General features: G+C 50.4%; 4 protein-coding genes across 4 annotated transcripts; 2 read left to right on the forward strand and 2 right to left on the reverse strand.

Moving 5' to 3' along the window:
• Positions 1–616: 616 nt before the first annotated feature.
• On the reverse strand, positions 617–12882 carry FOIG_02432 (uncharacterized protein; the record flags this gene model as incomplete). Its single annotated transcript, XM_031199742.1, has 10 exons — positions 617–3441; positions 3504–5330; positions 5377–6074; positions 6122–8351; positions 8404–8624; positions 8674–10654; positions 10706–10825; positions 10876–11514; positions 11564–12199; positions 12252–12882. 10 exons carry the CDS (start codon positions 12880–12882, stop codon positions 617–619), a joined length of 11808 nt encoding a protein of 3935 aa, XP_031069510.1.
• A 540-nt stretch (positions 12883–13422) lies between these two features.
• On the forward strand, positions 13423–14544 carry FOIG_02433 (uncharacterized protein; the record flags this gene model as incomplete). The annotated part of the gene is made up of 1 exon (XM_031199743.1): positions 13423–14544. The coding sequence occupies one exon, from the start codon at positions 13423–13425 to the stop codon at positions 14542–14544; it is 1122 nt and encodes a 373-aa protein (XP_031069511.1).
• Positions 14545–15295: 751 nt separating this feature from the next.
• Positions 15296–16363, forward strand: FOIG_02434 (uncharacterized protein; the record flags this gene model as incomplete). The annotated part of the gene is made up of 1 exon (XM_031199744.1): positions 15296–16363. One exon carries the CDS (start codon positions 15296–15298, stop codon positions 16361–16363), a length of 1068 nt encoding a protein of 355 aa, XP_031069512.1.
• Positions 16364–17692: 1329 nt separating this feature from the next.
• Positions 17693–19063, reverse strand: FOIG_02435 (uncharacterized protein; the record flags this gene model as incomplete). The annotated part of the gene is made up of 1 exon (XM_031199745.1): positions 17693–19063. The coding sequence occupies one exon, from the start codon at positions 19061–19063 to the stop codon at positions 17693–17695; it is 1371 nt and encodes a 456-aa protein (XP_031069513.1).
• Between the last annotated feature and the right edge of the window lie 758 nt (positions 19064–19821).

Here is a 19821-nt window from a genome sequence, read left to right on the forward strand (position 1 = left end):
CAATGGCAAAGAATGATCAACCGACCAACCATCCGCAGCTGGCAAAGCGTTCGATGACAGGTCATGATAAGCCAACTGATCACCCGAAACTGGCAAGACGTACGATCGAAAAGCCTAGCAAGCCGACTATTCACCCAAAACTGGTAAAGCGCTCGATGCATGAGCCCTTCGTTAATGAATTTCCCGCTTAACGTGAGATAGCTCTTTCTCACGCAGTGAGTTAAGATGTTGAAGTTGACATGACTAACAAAACTACCAGGCTATTTTCAAGGTGTAGGGGAAATTAGAGCGGTGCTAGCGGGGGTGAACTTCATGTTCAAGTACAAGGATAGACCTATGATTAGGTTGGTGTTGGATACCGTGCGCTCGTTAAGCAGCGGTTGTGAAGTAGTGGATGGCCTGTGTGATTCTGGCGAGTGTAATTATTCGACGTCGTACTTTTTAAACAAGTCTCTTTTATAAGATAGCGGCCTGGATGCTTTTATTTGGGGGAAAATTCACATAATCGTACTTTATGAAACACGGTTCTTTGCGAACTTGATCTGTAATGAACTGTTACAATCTGATTATGTATTTAATCTAAGAAATAAAGTAAAATCCAGAGGCAGAGACCCAATCAACGCCTTGAAACCAAGTGACCCTCGCCTGAACCCATGACCAAATCCTGAGACGCAAGGAAATAAGAAAAACCAGCCTTCTTCGCCTTACCAAACCAGTCTAAGATAGAAATACTAGGAAGTTTGTTTAAAGTATCGTCAGAACGCACCACAGCTGCGAAATCCTCCACGAAAGCACGTTGATGTGCTTCATGTTGCACAATGTTGTATCCCTCTCCACCAGCACTCGAGCTCAGGACAGAGTCCTGGATGGCCATGACAATGTCGCCAATTGGCAGTACATCCACTGAGCCGGTGACTCCTTCGAAAGATGGTCGGACGCCAAGGGACTTGACGATGCTGATGAGTTCGTTGATGATTGAGGCTTGGTCTGTCTTAGTTTGCGACGTGCTGCTCACGGTGGGACGGTGAGTGTAGATGGGAAGACCAATTGAACCAGCTGCGTTTTGCAGGAATGTCTCCGAAGCCCACTTGGTAGCCACATAACCGTCACTACCATCAGTCGGTGGTGTAGCACCATCTCCATCATACATCTTCACAGCTCCTGATGACAAAAAGTGCAACGGGGTCGAGCGACCAGAAGCAGCGGCGAGCTTGGCCAACTCTTTCACCGAATCCACGTTGTCCGGCCTGAGAACTTCGTATCTGTCCCAGAAGGATCTGTTGGCTGCGCAGTGAATGATGACGTCTGTTTCATCAGCAAGGCGGGAGTAAGTTGAGTCGGAAAGGCCAAGATTGGGCTTGGACACGTCGCTCTCAATAACTCGGACTTTTGTGCTGGAACTGTGACTCAGTTTCTCGTTGTTCATGGAACGGACCAGACAATGAACTCGTGTGACTCGAGAGTCCTTGACGAGCGCTGGCAGAAGATGACGACCGAGATATCCCGCCGAGCCAGTGAGAAGCACCGTGGTGTCTTTTGTCTTGCTGACTGTGCGCAGCGTCGCAGCAGCTCGAAGATCATCTGGCAGCGCAGTCTCTCTGTCCCAGTCGATGACACCAACAGATCCACAGTTCTCAAGAACAACAGCCATAGCACCAAGCGTACTAGCACCCATAAGCGCAACAAGCTTAGGCGCAGTCTCAAATGTCTGCCTCAACAACGCCTGTAGCTTCACCAAAAGAATAGAGTTTCCTCCAATGAGGAAGAAGTCAGACTCGGGAGAAAGAGAACCAGGATCGAGAGGCAAGACTCGACGCCAAAGCTCACTCAGTCTATGTTCAGCGATGGTCAAAGTGCCGGAGTCGTGAGAATCGGAGACCTGGACGGGCATTTCTTGAATGGCCTTTCTGTCGATCTTGAGATGAGCTGTTCGCGGAATGTCGGCGAGGATCTGGAAGACGGAAGGGCGCATGTAGGGAGGAAGAGGAAGGGTTTGGCGGAGCGCTTTCATGATGCTTTCTCGATTGTGCTCTGGGAATTCGGGAGCAAAGACAACATGGGCTGCTAGGTAGCGACCTTCCTCACTGCCTCGGAGAGTTACGACAGCGTGAGAAAGTGCACCAGAAGAGTGACTGATGATAGTCTTTTCCACTTCATCCAATTCAACGCGGAAACCTCGAAGTTTGATCATGTTGCTGCCTTCAAGACGACCGTCGCAGAACAGCAAACCATCGTGGCATAGACGCCCACGATCTCCACTGCGGTATACCTTTCCACTAGTTCCGAAGAAGGTATCCGGCAAGAACTTGTCTTTGGTGGAGTCAGACATGTTGAGATAACCAGAGACGATACATGGACCACCGAGGACAATCTCACCCTGCACACCAAGAGGAACAGGCCGCATCTTCTCATCGACGATGCAGATTGAAAAACCAGGCATGGGATAACCTGCGGGAAGCGGGTCAGGAAGCTCAGGGTCCGTGTACTTGAGGTCGATGCGATGTGAGAGGATTGTCGTCTCAGCTGGTCCATACCCGTTGAAGACGTGAAGGTTCGCCAAGTTCAAGGTTCCGAACTCGCGGGCTAGTTTGTGGCTCATCGCCTCGCCGCCAGAGAAAGCGTACTTCCACGAAGTGCATTGTCGTAGAGTACTGGTACTGTATCGCAGCCACAAATCATACTCAGAAGGTGTGGCAGTAGTGTAAGTAACGCTCTCTTTGACCATGATCTTGCTGATCTCATCGGGATCACCTCTCTTACTCGCAGGCACGATGCAGAGGCAGCCACCGTTCGCCAAGGCAGCCATGGTCTGATCAAGTGAAAAGTCAAAGCTGAACGGACTCTGCTGCAGGACCACGAGATTCTCATCAGGTTTGGAGAAGGTCTTGCTTGAGACTTCGGCGTAGGACATGAGATTGGTATGCGTCATCATGAGACCCTTGGGTTCACCGGTAGAGCCGCTAGTGAAGAGAATAACAGCAAGGGATCCAGTCTTAGCGCGGTTCGGCTCCTTGAACTCCTGATCGACCAACTTGGATAGTTGAAGCTTGGTGATGAACTTGGCACCAATGAGCTCAATCTTGTCATCAGTCGTGTGATCCGTGATGATAAGCGAAGGCCGAGAGGCTTTGACGATGCTAGTCAAACGAGGGATGGAGTTGCGTAGATCGAGAGGAACGTAGACTGCTCCAGCTTTGAAGATGGCGAGAAGAGAGCAGATCCAGTTGGAGGAGGGTTCTTGGAAGACTCCGACTACTGTGCCTTGCGTAGTTCCAGCGTCGACGAGAGCCTGAGCAATGGAATCGATCCGCTTGCCCATTTGCTCATACGTGAGCACAGTGCCGCCGCCGTCCTTGAGAGCGACTTTGGTAGCGTTGGCCTGGATGATCTGGTCGATGTGATGACTGATGGTTGAATGCCACTTTGGTAGGAACTCGGGTGCTGGTATAATAGTCAGTGTTCCCTGCCGGGCATCGCAGAGATTGGAGATGGAAGTGACTTACCTTTTCCGGCATCTAACGCAACCTGGAGATCATCCTTCGACCAAGCCGGCGCAGCATCAGCAGCCTTGTTAGTCCCTTGGACCATGTACTCCAGCACACTCAAATACGACCGAAGAAGAAGAGCAGTGTGCTCCTCAGAGTAAAGCTGCTTCTGAAGTCTCATACTCAAAAGAGTATCCGTGGTGATGTTCTCCGTAACCTCCAAAGCAATGTCATATCCCGTGCCAGCATTATGCCACTTCTCACCATGGAGCTTGCAACCTCCCCACGACGAACGCTCCTGAACAACCTGTCTATAGTCCATGAAGACCTGGAAGATAGGCGTGTACTTATCAGATCTCGGAACGTTCAACTCTCGAAGAAGAACATCGAATGGCAGTTGGGAGTGTTGAAGTGCTCCGTATGCTGTGTCGCGGGCAGTCTGGATGATTGAGCTGAGTTGAGTACCGCGCCTCTTTCGCCCAAAGCGCAGAGGGAGGAGGTTTAGGAAGAAGCCGAGACTGCCCATGAACTTCTTGTCGCCGCGATTGGCATCGGCGATACCGATGAAGACTTCCTCTGCGCTGGGGATAAGTGTGAAGAGAAGAAGTTCCAAGGCCGCGAGGTAGACGTGGAATGAAGTTGAGCGATTGACGCGAGCGAGTTGTCGAACCTTGGTAGCGAGTTCTGGATCAATACTCATCTTGGCCTCATGTTGAGAATAGTCGTTGGCGAACTGTCTCGCAGGCGTGAGAGCGAAGGGGAAGAGTCCGACAGGCGTGAACTCTTTGGGGAAGCTTCGTCGATAGTACTCAATAGACTTGGTGAGATCGCCATTCGCATACATCTGTCGTTGCTGAAGTGCAAAAGATCGATACTGTGACTCAACTGGAAGAGAAGGGAGCGTGTGTTTTGTGTAAGCAACTTCAAGGTCCTTGAAGAACACACTGAAGCTGTATCCGTCAATGTAAATGTGATGCATACCCAACAAAAGAAAATGAACATTATGCGATAACGACAGTAAAGTGATCTTGACTCCTTCACCACCACTCAAATCCCACTCCTCATCATGAAGCTTCTTCAACTCCATCTCAGCTTCTCCCTCGTCAACAACTTTCTTCGTCGTCAACTTTAGATCCGCTGGGTTAATACCCTGTAAAGGTGTCCTCTCATCACCATCATCACTCCAAAAGAACCTCGTCCTCAAAATCTCATGCCGTTCCGCAACAAGATTCACAGCCTTCTCCAAAGCCTGCACGCGAATCTGGCCCGTGAGCTTCAACATGACGGCCATGTTGAACGCCCTCTTGTTGACGAGGTAGTCGTTTAGAAACCAGAAGCCTGCTTGACCGTAGGACATGATGCTGGACAGCTCGTTAGGAAAGGTCTTTAGGGGAGTGGAGTTGTCCGTACTGTCTTCCGATTTGGCAGGTTCTTGGCTCTCCATTGACGTCAAGGGCGTGTCGATTGGCGAGCGGGAGGAATCAGAGCCGGTTTGCTGCTTGCTCTCGTCGCTTGTGCCGTGGGAGCTCTCGGGGGGTGTGACGCGGGCTATTTGGAGGGTGGGATTGGGGGGTTGAGAGGTTGGTGCGCTGCCTGCTTCGAGAGATGATACGTCGAGGATGGAGTCGGAGATGAGATTGAGGGATTCTTCGATGAGATCGGGAACGGACATCCCACCGAGGATCTTGAGGACGGGAATGTCAACGTCGAGTTCTTTGATGAACCACGAGCGGATTTCGACAGCCATTAAAGAGTCAACACCTTGTTCGACGAGGGTGACCTTCTCGTTGATGATCTCATCTGGGCCAACAGCCAAAACACGTCGGAGTCGAATAATGAAGGAATCTTGTACTGTTAGCAATCATCAATAGAGTCAGTGAGAAAAACATACCTTTGATGATAGCCACGGCGTCAACTCTGGTCTTGACATCAGCCAACTGTACTCTCACAGGCACAGTAGACGTCTTTCCAGCATAAGCCTGTGTATCCAAATGCTCCATAAGGAAGTGCCCAAACTTGACATCCTTCAAGTACTGATCACCAGCCTGAGCATCCTCATAGATAGGTGTAACACCCGTCACAAGCTCACAAACCTCATCGCACTCGGGTCTTCCAAGAACAATAGCCTCAGCAAACAGCTTCTGAAGATCCTGTTCCGACATGGGCCTGTAGCCCATCTTGATAAAAGTATCCTCACTCAGATCTTCAGCCCTCTCGACGTAGCCTAGACCAATGATGGAACTGATATCAATGGAAGAAGCGGCGACACCGCGCTTCTTGCGCTGTGCTGCGAGGGCATTCATGAACATGTTGCCGGCGATATAGTTGCTCTGACCGCTGTTGCCCATGACGGCGGTGGTGGAGGAGAAGAAGATGAAGAAGTCGAGGGGTGTGTCGTAAAACATCTCGTCGAGGAGCTGGGAGCCTAGGACCTTGGGTCTAAGAACCTTCATGAAGTCTTCGTAGGACATTTTGTCAAAGAGCGCGTCTCGAAGGACCATGGCACCGTTGACGACACCTGCGATAGGAGGAAGGGTCTGCTTGACGGTGTCGACACATGCGTGGAGTGAGTCGCGATCGGTTACGTCCCTAGAAATGTCAGTATTAGTTACTATGATGGTTTGAGGTGTACTTACATCGGGAGAACCTTGACTGTAGCGCCCATAGTAGCCATTTCGCCAAGGAAGTGTTGAGATACGTTAGGGTGACGACTGGTAAGCACAATGCTTCGAGCTCCTTGCTTGACCATCCACTTGCAAAGAGACTGACCAAGCTCACCTGATAGACCAACGAGAAGGAAGGTCTTGTCAGCCTGGAAGATCCTTCCATCGTCGATAGGATGAATAGAGGCCTTGATGGAAGATTCAGTGCAGTCAACGACAGCGAAGCGGACTTCAGCTGCAGTGACACCAGATATGTCCTTCAGGGAGATCAGGCTTGCGTCAATAGCTGTGCTTGAGAGCGACTTGGCCTCATAGAAAGCTCGGTTGAAGACAATGGAAACATCTTCCTTGGACACGGACTGGCGAATGTCCTTGCCTGATGCAAAGAGCCGCTCTGCGTTAATGGTCTCGCAGTATCGAGGGAGGCATGCAGAGATGACTCGACCAGTATCCTTCGCATTGACGTCCTGCGATAAGCTGATGAACTTGGTGGCTGACTTAGGAATAACTCCCTTGATGACACGCTCAGGCAAGTGGCTGTCGATATACTTCCATCCCTTCGTGTTGGCCTTGTCGGAAGTGGTGAAGAAGACAGTGACAGATGCTTCCTCAGCGAGACCCTCCAAGGCAGAAGCAAGATGAGAGGGAGCGTCATGGACGACAATAGTCTCCTCGGCGGCCACATGCTTGAGGATGCTAGAGGCAATCAGGAAAACTGAGACGTTGGCTAGCGTATCAGCTGCATCGAGTTCTCCGAGGGGAATGCACCAATCCGTTGGGACAGAAACGGGAGACTCCGCGATGTGAGTGACAGCGAGAACTCGCTCGCTAGAAGCTGTGTCGACACCAACGCAAGCCATCAAGCTAACACCCGGAGTAACGTTGACAGTAGCAGGCGAGAAATGCGTGATGCGAATGGTCTTCATCTTAGCAGAGAAGGGCAATCCCTCAGGAATATGAAGAGGAGAAGCATGCTGCACCTCCCACTTGCCCTCACTCTCAGAAAACACAACCTTGTCAATCTCAAGGTTCGCATCCTTGATGACATTGCGGCGATCGGCGTTGTATCGCGCGTTTCCAGAATCATAGGGATACAGTCGTGGAACGATACTGGTGTCATCCTCAATGTAGATCTCAGGTTCCAAAGACCAGAGCAACTCCTCTGAGCGAAGCTCCTTGGACCACTTATCCAATAGCTCCAGTCTCAAAAGATGGTCTGCAATGAGCTCGGGAGTACGGTCGGTCATTGTCTTGATGTCGAGGGCTTGAAGGGTGATGTTGGGGTACTCGAAGCGCATGCAGCGACCGACTCCAGTGGTCATGTAAGAGTGAGGGTTCTCAGCTCTGGCACCTGAAGTAACCCAAAGGATGCTTCCGCCCTGTTTCCACAAGGTCCTCAGAGCCTCGAACTTGGCAGACGTCAAGTTGGCAAACACTGGCTCGTCGGGTTCGGTGAGAGACAGGACAGTGCAAGAGTCTGCAAGGCCATTGGTGTTGAGCTCCTCAATAGAGTTGAAACGTGCGATGTTGGTGTACTTGGGCTTGAGGCGTCGAGAAATCTGCTCGCATATCCTATGAACCTTGAGTGTCTCTCCGCCAACGATGGCTAGATCTGTAGACTTGGTCTCAGGAAGATTAGAGAGATGGTTCAAGGGCGATCGCAGAATCTCTATACGCTCATCAAGAGCCTGAGCACAGAAGACATGCCCAGGAAGGATCTTGTGAACAGGCGGCGTAGTAGTATCAATACCACCAAAACCACACTTCCAAAGCAAAGAATCCCACTGCGGCAGGGTAAGGGTAGGACCCCATCGTCGACCATCCTCTACACCAAGCCACCAGCCAGGAAGACCACCCATAGGTAGCCCAACACGTAAACAGTCGTTATTGACGGTCTCAAGAATGATGAGGAAACCACCAGGCTTGAGGAAACTTCTGACATGCTTCATCATCTCTTCTAGCTCGGAAGTGGCGTGGAGAACGTTGGAAGCGAGGACGAGATCGTATGTTCCTTCGGTGAAGCCTTGAGAGCCAGGGCTCATGTTCATGTCAAAGGTCTTGAAGATCATGCGGTCGGCGAAGTCCTTGAAGCGCTCTTGGGCTGTGTCAAAGAAACCGCCCGAGACGTCGGTGTAGGTGTATGTTGAGAACGCTGAACCCAGACGGGGGAGGATCTCTCGGGTTACACCACCGGTTCCGGCACCTGAGTCATGTCAGCATGGTTACATGGTGCGTATGAGAAGGATTGCTCGTACCAATCTCGAGGATGTTCATGCGAGGGTATCGGTGTGCGATCTGAGCTGTCATGTGCGCGATGTACTTGTTCACAAGATCAAGACCAAAGCCGTCCTCGTAAACATCGTCAAGCATATTATCCTTTGTCATATGCTCGAGAATGTTGCCGCTGTCGCGAATGACCTGAGGGAGATTCTCGCCGACTGATTCGAGAAGACGAACGTCAACAGCTTCATAGCGCCTGTTGATCAATTAGTCATGCCTCTTGCGAAATCAGGTGGTATACTTACTTCTTGATGGTTTTCTGAATGTCCTCATGGGTATCCTTCTGAGCATTCGAGGGGACGTGAGGATTGCGCCCGTTGATGACCTGAGAGACAACATGTGCCGCCCAATCTAAAAGATATTGGTAGTGAGGAAGAGTATTGGCCTTCTCCTCAGGAGTAATAGTCTCAACAAGACGACGAAGGTAGTAGAAGGCAATGCGCTCAGAGTCGAGAGCTATCTTGTAATCTTCATCTCTGAAACAATACTCAGCAGCCGTGAGTTCACCATCAGGGTTGGCAAGTCTATAGTCAAAGCGAGAGAACAAAACGGCGTCGTTCTCTGGAGTGGCAGGCGAGAAAGGAACGATCTCCATGCCTTCGATCTGGAGGAAGGTATCGCCAGTCTCTTCAGAGAGCAAGTCCAGTTCAACAACGATCTTGGAGGCCTTCGTCTCCTCGATAGCGACGGACTGGTACTGGAAGCTCTTCTGCTTTCCGATACCGGCAGAGGTGAAGTAGGGGTTGATGACGATGGAGCGGAAGCTCGTAGGCAAGTGAAGAGCCCACATGCGCTGATCACCTGGACAGCAGAGCGCGACGAAGGTGGTCTGGAGAGCAGTATCCAGCATGCCAGGGTGAACGAGGAGTTGATCTTCCCACTCTGAACCAGACTGATCCTCCAGAGTACCTGTCGCATAGTTTGCTTTTCGGCGAATATTGGTGGTACCGTGGAAGGGCCAGGAGTAGTTGTATCCAAGACGACCGAGGAAGTCGTAGAATCTATCAACTTCAACCTCACGAAGATTAAACTCGTCGACTTTGATGTTTGGGAGTTCGTGAGGGGTTGGTGCAGAGAGGGAAGCCTTGACGCGAGCAGTTGCGTTCAGAACCATGCTTGTCGTGTGATTCTGAGGATGGCCGGAGTAACATGAGAACTCAGCTTCAATCTCCTTTTCAGAGCGGCTGATGATTCGCAGGTCAAACGTCGACTCGACACTTGCGTCATCATCGCTGAAAGCAAGGGCTCGACCAACGCGAAGATCCTCAATGGTGACAAGCCCGAGATTTGACTCCGCGATGATATTGACAGCCTCAACAGCCATAGAGATATACCCAGTAGCAGGGAAGATGATCTGCCCCTGGATCTGATGACCGTGCAGCCAAGGGATCTCCTTGGGGTTCAGAACGTTGCGCCAATGAATCGTCTGTGATGTCTCGCGATCATGGCATCGTCTTCCCAGAATGGGATGAGGAGCTTCCCGCATGCTGTTGTACCATCCAGATACCCTCGACATGGACATGAACTGTCTTGCGTGGTCGAAGGGATAGTTGGGGAGGTCATGGATGAAAGAAGGGACAGTCTTGGAGTCGGATGCGACCTTCTCGAAGCGCTCAAAGGTAACTGATCCTGCACCGAGTTGAGTCCAGATAAAGCCAAGACCGTTGGAGAATTGCTGAATGTCATCTTTGCCGCGACCCAGGACACCAGAGTAAGGAGGTCGATCTCCGATCATGTCTTCGAGTGTGTCAAGGCAGGGAGTCTTGAGTACTGGATGAGGACCAATTTCAATGATCAGGTCATACGGGCCACCTTCCTGCCAGGCGTGTTCTACAGCAGGAGAAAACAGTACAGCGCTGGTCATGTTATCGGCCCAATACTGGGGAGTAAGTAGCTCAGCAGTCATGACCTGGCCATCATGAACACTGGAGTACCACTTTGTCGCAGTGGGAGTAGCGCTCTCGATCTGGCATCTCTCCATGGCTTCGAGGTATGGCTTGGCGCATGGCAGGACATGAGCCGAGTGATAAGCTGTGTCGACCTTCAATTGACGAGCGAACTTGCCTTCGTCTTTGAAGGTCTCGATGGCCTCGACGATAGCATCCTCGTCACCGGACAGAGTGATGCTGGAGGAAGAGTTTCTGGCGGCGACTTGGATTCGACCTTGGAAAGCGTCGAGCTCACAGAACTCTGATGCGTCGTCGAAGGTAGTTCCAACAGCCATCACTAAGCAGGCATTTTAGTAGGCTTCTTGTAAAGGTTGGGGAGGTTACTTACTGGCGCCCTTGCAACCGTTAGGAGATTGAGCGAGCTTGGCGTAGAGACCCCTGTAATAGGCGACTCGGATGGCATCTCGTGCTGTAAGGAGACCAGCCGCATAAGCAGCTCCAATCTCACCTGACCTCTCTGTTAGTACTTGACATGATAATTGGGATAGGTTCACGAACCAGAAGAATGGCCAACAACACCAGAGAGCTCAACACCAGCCTGTCGAAGAAGATCAACCAAAACAACCTGGACAGCAGTGCACAAAGGCTGAGAAATAGCAGCCTCAGCGATCCTCGAGGACTTGGAATCCGCAAGAATCATCTCCCGCAGAGTCCAAGAAGGTCGATCATCCTTGGGAAGACTTGACAATGCCTCGTCAAGCTCAGAAAGTCGCTTTGACGCGAATGCAGACTCTTCGACAAGTCTCGCGCCCATTCGTGGCCATTGCGCTCCCTGACCTGTAAAGACACCCATGATCTTGGGTGAGGCCTTGCTGACCTGGCGAACACCGATGGTACTGGCTTGTTCACCGTTTTCGATGGCGTCGAGCTGGGTGTAGGCGTCTTCTGTGGAGGAAGCTGTGATGGCGACGCGATAGGCGAGGGTCGAGCGTCTTGTTTGAAGAGTGTATGCGAGGTCTTTCAGAGATAGCCCTGGGTTGGATTTGAGATACTCTGAGTAAGATGAGAGTAGAGATCGCAGAGATGGCTCGGATGAAGCGGAAAAGATCAATGGGCTGAACAGTGGACCAGGGGTGTTCTCAGTAGTGCTGGGCTCGTAGGCCTCGATAATGGCATGAGCATTGGTACCACCAAAACCTGTAATCACATTAGTAACAACACCAAGTATGAAATGAAGGATGCTCACCAAAGCTGTTAATGCTAGCTCGTCGAGGTTGTCCCTGATGCGTCTCAGGCCAAGCAATAGCCTTAGTCGGAACCTCCAAGTTATCATAGAACGGCTTGATCTTTGGATTCAAAACATCAAAGTGCATATTCGGCGGAATAGTCTTGTTCTGAATTGCGAGCGCCGTCCCAATCAAACTCGCAAGCCCAGCCGTACCCTCGGTATGCCCCAGCACAGTCTTGATCGACCCAACATAAAGCTTATCATCCTTAACGTCCGAGTAGAACGCCCGGTAGATAGCTTCAGCTTCACGGGGATCACCAGCGGGTGTTCCTGTACCATGGGCGTGGAAGAATTGAGGCCGGTCCTCGGGCTTGTTGATATCGAGACCCGCGCGGGTATACGTGCTGCGGATGAGGTCTGCTTGGGCTGTGGCGCTGGGCATGGTAAGACCAGGGGTGCGACCGTCTTGGTTGACGCCTGTGGCGCGGATGATACAGTCGATGTGGTCGTTGTCGCGGATCGCGGCGCTGAGAGGCTTGAGGACGACGGCGGCGATGCCTTCGCCTCGGGCGTAGCCGTTTACGTCTTGATCCCACATTTTGGACCTACCTGATGGGGACAACATGGACAGCTTGCTCTCAGCGACATACATACCTATTTGGTCAGTGATTCCGAACTTCAGCATCGGGGAGTTGGCAAGTCATACCTGGGGTGAGAATGAGATTGGCTCCAGCTGCAATGGCGACTTCCGACTCTCCACTTCTCAAAGTCTGAATAGCCTGATGAACAGCTACCAAACTCGAAGAACAAGCCGTATCAATCGTCATAGACGGCCCATGCCAGTCAAAAAAGTACGAGATACGATTCGACATGATACTCCTCGCCATACCTGTAGCACCATACTGCGGAAACACCTCCAAATCACGGGTGAGAATACCGTTCCAATCATCACACATAACACCAACATAAACAGAAGTAGACGACCCACGAAGCCCCTCAATAGTCTGCCCAGAAGCGCAGAGGCCCTGATACACAACCTCCATGAGCAGTCTCTGCTGGGGATCGATAGCCTCAGCCTCGCCGGGCTGGATGTTGAAGAAGTTATTGTCGAAGCTGGCGGGGTCCTCGTTGAGGAAGTACGAGTGGCGCACATTGGTGGTGCCGTGGTGCTTGGAGTCGGCGTGGTAGAAAGCATCAGCGTTGTAGCGGTTAGAGGGGACTTTGGTCAACAAATCGCGGGGGGCTTTGAGGAGATCCCAGAGCTTGGAGGGGGAGGAGGAATCTCCTGGGAAGCGGCATGCGCTGCCGATGACGGCAATTGGCTCGTTGTCAGACATGATTTGAAGGGATTGAAGGTGGTGAGAGACGATGATAGTCTCTTTGTGCAATGTTGAGATTGATCGAGCAATTGACCAGTTGAGTTTGAGCTTTTAGTTGAATAGAGCCAAGTGCTGTTCCTTATATCAGAAACACAGAGGCTCACGATACCGATGCCGGTGTTATTCGGTCCAACTGCTCAGAAATTAGACGCCATGATTCAGGTTCATGATCACAATATCTCCATTGATTGGTGGTACAACTATTCTGAATCAACATAAATTGCTCTGTTGAGTAGTTGCAACGAATCCTTCTCGGACAATTTCGGTGGCGGAACAGCAGACTATTATGCGATGTAAACATCTCAAGTTGACCGGACTTTTTCGGTTTGTTTAGGAGGCGACCGACCGATATTGCTTAGAAATCAATCCGGACGGTCAATGAAGTATACAGTCTCGAGAACCCGGTCTTTCATTGCCCTCATAGTGGTTTGACCTTCATCCTTCACATCTGTCATCCTCAACTCACACTTGTTCACAATTTACTTTCTTTTGCCCAAAATGTCTGACAAGACTGTGTCTCGTCTCAATATTGAGACTTCGATATCCCCAGAAACAGTCCCCGCTTCACCATACATCCCTGGCTCAGGCAATATTTTCCCCAAGTTTGTTGATGCAATCTCACAAACGGGCTGGGAGCTCTGGTACTTTGATGGTGTCTCCAAAGACGACCAGTCTGCTATTTCCATCGGCATCAACAGAAGTGCTGAGGGTCTGAAGCACGGCGGCTTCAAAGTTCAGATCTTTACCGTCTGGCCTGATGGACATACCTGGCACCGTGATCTGTACCTCCCAGAGTCAATCGTCACTTCTGAAGATGGGCATATCACTGGTCTGTGGGAAGATGCAGCTAGTGGAGGCAAAGTCTCATTCTCTGTGACTAGAGACTGCTCCTTGGCTGTCTTGGCCTTTTCCGTGCCTGGCGTTGTTGATGGCACCATGCAGCTCGAGGCTCTACCTGGAGACTCAGGTCTCGACACCAACCCACAGGTGGGGCCACATGTACCCTACGTCCGTCCCATGGGGAGAGCTTCTGTAAAAGCAGAGCTGTCCCTCTTCTCCCAAGACAGTTCAACATCTGAGCAATTCATCCTCGGTCCATCTGCAAACGGCGGCATGGACCGCGTCTGGACACTATACTCCTGGGCCCATTTCATGACAGAGTCATACTATCTCCGCGCCCAAGTCGGTCCCTACGCAATGCAAATAATGCGCATCTTCTCTGAAGCCGAAAGCGGCTGCAAGCCATATACAATGGCAAGACTCTACCGCGACGACAAGCTCGTCTGCGCAGCAAACCAAGTTCTCACCTACGAAGAGCAAGATTTCTCCCAAGACTCTTTGATTCTCAGCAAGCGCTACGACGCATCCTCTGAGGATGTAGTCACAGGTGCGTATCGCGACAAGAACATTGGGTATATAGTTGAGTTCGTTGCAAAGGGAACGGGTGGACAACGGTGGATGTTTCAGGTTGACCATGAGCGCATTTTCTGGAATTATCCTACGAGTGCGCCTGGACCTGAAGGAACGGGTAATACCGGGTTTGTTGAGTCGGTTATTGGGGGTGCGGATGAGGAGGCGTACTTTGGGGTTGGGACGGGAGGTCAGTGTCAGTTGAGCTAGAGATTGAGATTGAGTCGGGCTATTTTTGGTAGAAATGACAAGGTTGAATGCACTGTGGATCACTTTAGCCGCTGTGATTTAGGTACCGAGGTCTTGGCTGGATGCAAGGGAGTCAGTCATTTAGCCGTGCTTAACTGACTTGGATGATGACTCGTGTTGCCTGGACAAGGAAGTGGGGGTTCTATCGCAAGAGTGCTTAGTCTAGGGTAAGATAAACAATCATGTTTAGAATCGCTTCGGTATCAGACCATGGCCTCAATAAATCCATATCCCCCTCTGGATATAGGCGTCTTCTAGTGAATCTACCATAAATGGCCTTATTGATTCTTACAGTGATTTCCAGTGTTCATCTCAATCCCACGTCAAGTGACTCTGTTCAGTATTGAGAGCGCGCACCTAGTTACGCGTTTCGCTGATACAGGTCGGAACAGCAAAACGTCCAACTTCAATCTCATTGAATAAACCGATTGTGGGCGGTCGAGCACGTGTTAGGATCACATCATTTCTCCAAAACCCAGAAATTCCGAGATTGTTGAATGTGTTGACCACTGTCTTGTCGGACTTTTTCGGTATGCCATGATATTGCAGCGCTCGCCGAACCGCTCCGGGGTTCAAGTTGCGAGATCAGGTCAGTCGCTGGACATGACAAATACATTTCTTCTGATGTCCTCGTCAAGTCAAGTAAAGCAATCTTCTAAGAAAACCCAACTTTGCACTTCATCATTCCCTCTTGTCGCCCCAATTCATCACCATGGTTCAACGACTGCAAAGCGCCCTGGTCGGCACCCCAGACGGGAGCATTCGTCTCTCCAAGACAGAGCCAATCCCTGATATCGCAGGTGATTCAGTCCTGATCAAAACAAAAGCTCTATCAGTAAATCCCGTCGATACAAAGATGATCGGGCCATACGTCACGTCAGGCGCAGTCGCGGGCTTTGATTTTGCAGGTGTCGTAGAAAAGGTCGGTCCTGAAGCTACAAAGTGCGATATCCACGTTGGAGATCGAGTTTGTACTGCTGCCATGGGGATGAACCCTCTGGACCCTCACGTTGGTGCTTTTGCCGAGTACACAGCTTCCGTGGAGTGGATTCTGTTGAAGATTCCGCCCCATCTTAGCTTTGAGGAGGGTGCGTCTCTGGGCATTAGCTTCATGACTACCGGTCTGGCTTTGTTTAAGAGTCTGGGTTTACCCGGCAATCCTCTTGAACCGACAACCGAGCCCATACCTGTCTTGGTGTACGGGGGCTCATCAGCTACGGGCACTGCCGCAGTTCAGCTCGTCAAACTAGCAGGCTTTGAACCCATCGCAACATGCTCACCCCGAAACTTTGACCTCGTCAAGTCATACGGCGCCAGCGCTGTCTTTGACTACCAAGACCCCAACTGCACCGCAGACATCAGAAAGCATACCAAGAACAAGATCAAGTATGCTCTAGACTGCATCTCCACCACGTCAAGCATGCAGTTCTGCTACCAGGCCATTGGTCGCGCTGGCGGTAAATACACTGCTCTGGAGCCATACTCTGAAGCTGTGGCGCGAACGCGCAAGGTTGTCAAGCCAGACTGGATCATGGGGCCGCAGATGTTGGGTAAGGAGATTCGTTGGCCGGAGCCTCATTGGAGACCTGCTAGTGCTGAGATGGGAGAATTTGGTGTTTACTGGACGGCTGTTCTACGGAAGTTGCTTGATAATGGGTTGATAAGACCTCATCCGATTGTTGTGAAGCAAGGTGGACTCCCCGAGGTCCTTGGTGGTATTGAAGATATCAGGGAGAAGAGGATTTCTGGAAAGAAACTTGTATTCCAAATGGAGACTTGAATTACACGAGATAGCTCTAGTTTTAACATGACACTTCCATTTCATCTCATATTATCGTATGCATACACTTTTTCTCAACGTTATAGGCACTTGATTACCAAGTTATAGAAAAGTCCAACTCCACCAACGTAAAGCTTTTCTGAAACAAAATGTCCCCTCACTCATGTTACAGCGGTGAGAATCGAATTGGTGTGCTGATCGGGCTTTTTCGGTGATTTTGGTAGGGCTGGCTGTATGTCAGATGTGGCGTCGGAGGCCGAAAGTCCAAGGGGGTTGGAGGGCGTTTTCTCGGCAGTGGTTACATCCGGCTTGGTGACGCAAGCCTAAGCGTCATCAATTCTCCGAGAGTAAGAAGTTGCTGCGGGAGGTGAGAGACTAACGATGTGAGTGAGCCGGCAGTCGCGGTAAGCCTCCAGCGGTCATTCAGCCTTGGGACGTCAAATCTAGACAAGGCTGAGCTTTGGCGTAGGGAAAGAATAATATAGACTGTTTCACGGAAGAAATAAATAAGATATCCTTCTTGTTATCAAATCGCTTCTGGTATATCTAGATCAGAACCACCCGTTCAGCATTCAGTTGAAACGGCCGGGTTGTGGTCGCTTCATGGAAGAGCATGAATTCTTGACAAATAACCACTTGTGATACCATGAAACAACGGCTCTTAGTTTACAGATGCATGAGAAAAGACCATAGATACCGACTTGAGTAATTCTTCACCTCTACCCTAAATGATGAAAAGACTTGGGTAAACTTAGGTAAATGTATCATAGGCTTAGTAGCCTTTAGACTAATTACTAGGCTCTTTTGGCCCCTACTGCAAGCTTAGGGTCAGAGGTTTTCACGAGCCGAGACTCTCGATTGCTTCTTATGAAGATTTTACATTCCATCTGTACTTGGCTCCATCAGATATCGAGACATACCACCTTTGTGATGAGTAGCTTAGGTTTATTTTGTGAGAACCATATCTGTATGTCAGTAAGATGGATAGAGGCAACCAGAAGATTATGAGTACAGATCGGTATTTGAGCAACATGTGAGTTCCTTGCTGAGATATGTCCAAGTTCTGCATAAACTAAAGGGTTTATGGCTCACGAGAGTCTGTATAGTGAAATGAAGAAGTGACGTTGAGATGTTGTGATGGCTTGACTGCAACGTTAGCACGAGAGGGCTGCAATGTAACACTACCAGTGACCCACGATCATGAATCTCGTCAGTGGCCCCTCGCGAAAATCCGTGAATTCAGAGTCTGTAGTATGCATCCTAGATATCTACTCTATGAAAGCCCTTCTACCTTTAGTATATTCTGCGACATTCAGTTTATCTGTATCTTTAAAGATTCATCTTTTCCCTGATCAACGCCTTCAGTGATCTAACCTTGATAGACAACTCCCTCATCTCCTCACACTCCTCAGTATCAGCCATGATTATAGTTGACCTGAAGACAAAGTGCACCATATAATCCGTCCAAAGCGACGTCCTCCCCAGCTCAGCACTAAAGTCCATCCCGTCAACATCACATGTCTTCTGCCTCACGGCGCTGATGGACCGCGGAAGGCCAACGACATCTTCCACGGACTGAAACGCATCGAGGAGAACCTGAACGGCCGTGCAAATCTTGGTGCACGTCTCGTCCGCGGAGGGCAGTTCTCCGAGCTGCAAGCCCCACCTATGAGAGGCCAGCGCTGTCTGGGAAGAGTACGGAGACGGAGTTTCGGGGAGATGAGAGAGGTGATTCTGGAAATGGGCAAATACTAGGCTGTACAGCTTGATGAGGGATGTGTAGCAGCTCAGAACGAGTAGCATCGTCGGCATGTCGACCGAAGCGGCCATGGAGGAGCTCGTGGTTGGATCTTGTGTCATTTTGATAGATGATAGCACTTCGGCATAATCGAGCATCTCTGCCGACGGCGTTGGAGAACTTCCGTTTCCTGACGAATGGCCGTCGGAGGAGATGGAACTTTTGCCCCAGATACAGCTGAGGATGGAGCAGAAATCCTGAGATAGGCTCAATACGCGGCCAATTGGGTAGTTTCGCAGCTGTTTTGTGTCGGGAATATTGGACCACGGAGACTCTTCTAGCGACTTTGAGGTCTCGTGGATCTTTGTTACAAGATTTGACAGTTGCACAATGGCATGTGGCGGAGTGTGCTCCGAAGACTCCGATATGTCCATCAAGTGCCCAGCCTCGGTCACAGTTGGTGCAATGTGATCAAAAGCAGTCGCGTACTGCGCGTGATAAGTGTTTGTCGGCATAGCAGACGGCGCAAGGTCCAGCATATTTAACCCTTGACTCATCCCCAGATCCGCCCAGAAATCTCCATCACTCAGACTTGAGCCGTCACCAGCCGTGCTGATATCAATAGCCAGCGGCTCCTCAGTTTCCTGACATGCAAGCTCGTCGATCCACGGGGTCCAAGCCCCAGGCGAACCTAGGTTCATCCCAGCAAGAGACGATGAACGGCCAGGCGGTGAACTCTTCTGTGGAGGCTCAGGCTTGGACTTGTCGGGCTTGCTCTTATTACTGGCGCTCCGCTTTGATTGGCTTCGCGGGCCAAAAACACATGTCACCTGTGCCCTGATGCATCTCGTGCATTTATGGGGCCCCGAGCGTGAGTCTTCTGGGGAAACAGTGCATTTGAGCTTGTGAGAGCGACATCGGTCGCAGCTGGACCGGATAGATTGGCTGTTCCGCGTTGACATTGTGTTATGATATGTTATGCTTAACCAAAGTGTCGGTAGCCGTGGAGAAAAAAGTGTGTTCTGTGCTGTCAAACCTGACGTTGCACAAAACCCAAGCACGGGGCAAAGAGGAGAATAGTTGCAGTGCAAACGTCACTGGTACCAATCAGTGTAACAGCAGCACTTTTCTGGCCCGGCCATCAGGTATACGGGATCTCCCTATATAATTGTCCAGAAGTGCAAACCAGCAGAGGCACTTTTGCCTGTATGTCTCTCAATTAATCCTTGCTCTTCTGCTGAGAACTGCTCAGAGCTTGACGATTTTCCCTCTTGAGAAGGATGCGACGCAAGGTTTATGCATGCAGTCATGTTGGCCAAAAAGAAAAGGTGGTCAGCATTCTAAAGACCTCGGGCCACTCTCTATGACGGCGGAGCGAGGATGGCAATCCTTGAGGGGGAAAGGGTGCAGTAGCCGAGCGCTAGAAATTTATGTTTACATACATGCTTAATTTCGGTGCGACATAAGCCTTGGTTGCAGGCTGACAGGTTACAGTTGTTGGGCTGACATATCGGAATACATAATTGCCGCCGAGTGTTTATGTAAAGATACAACGTTGGGCTGATATCATATTTACAAAAAAGGATGAAACAATATGTACGTTGGTTTGTCTAATCCTTCAGCTCTTCTATTCGCAGCTGTTGCTCAGATATTGATCCACCTGTCAGTAAACACCATCGGTTAAATACTGTCTTCTTGTACACAACCAACCAATCCAAAA

The sequence above is a fragment of the Fusarium odoratissimum genome, assembly GCF_000260195.1.
Source record: "Fusarium odoratissimum NRRL 54006 unplaced genomic scaffold supercont1.3, whole genome shotgun sequence".
NCBI lineage: Eukaryota > Fungi > Ascomycota > Sordariomycetes > Hypocreales > Nectriaceae > Fusarium > Fusarium odoratissimum.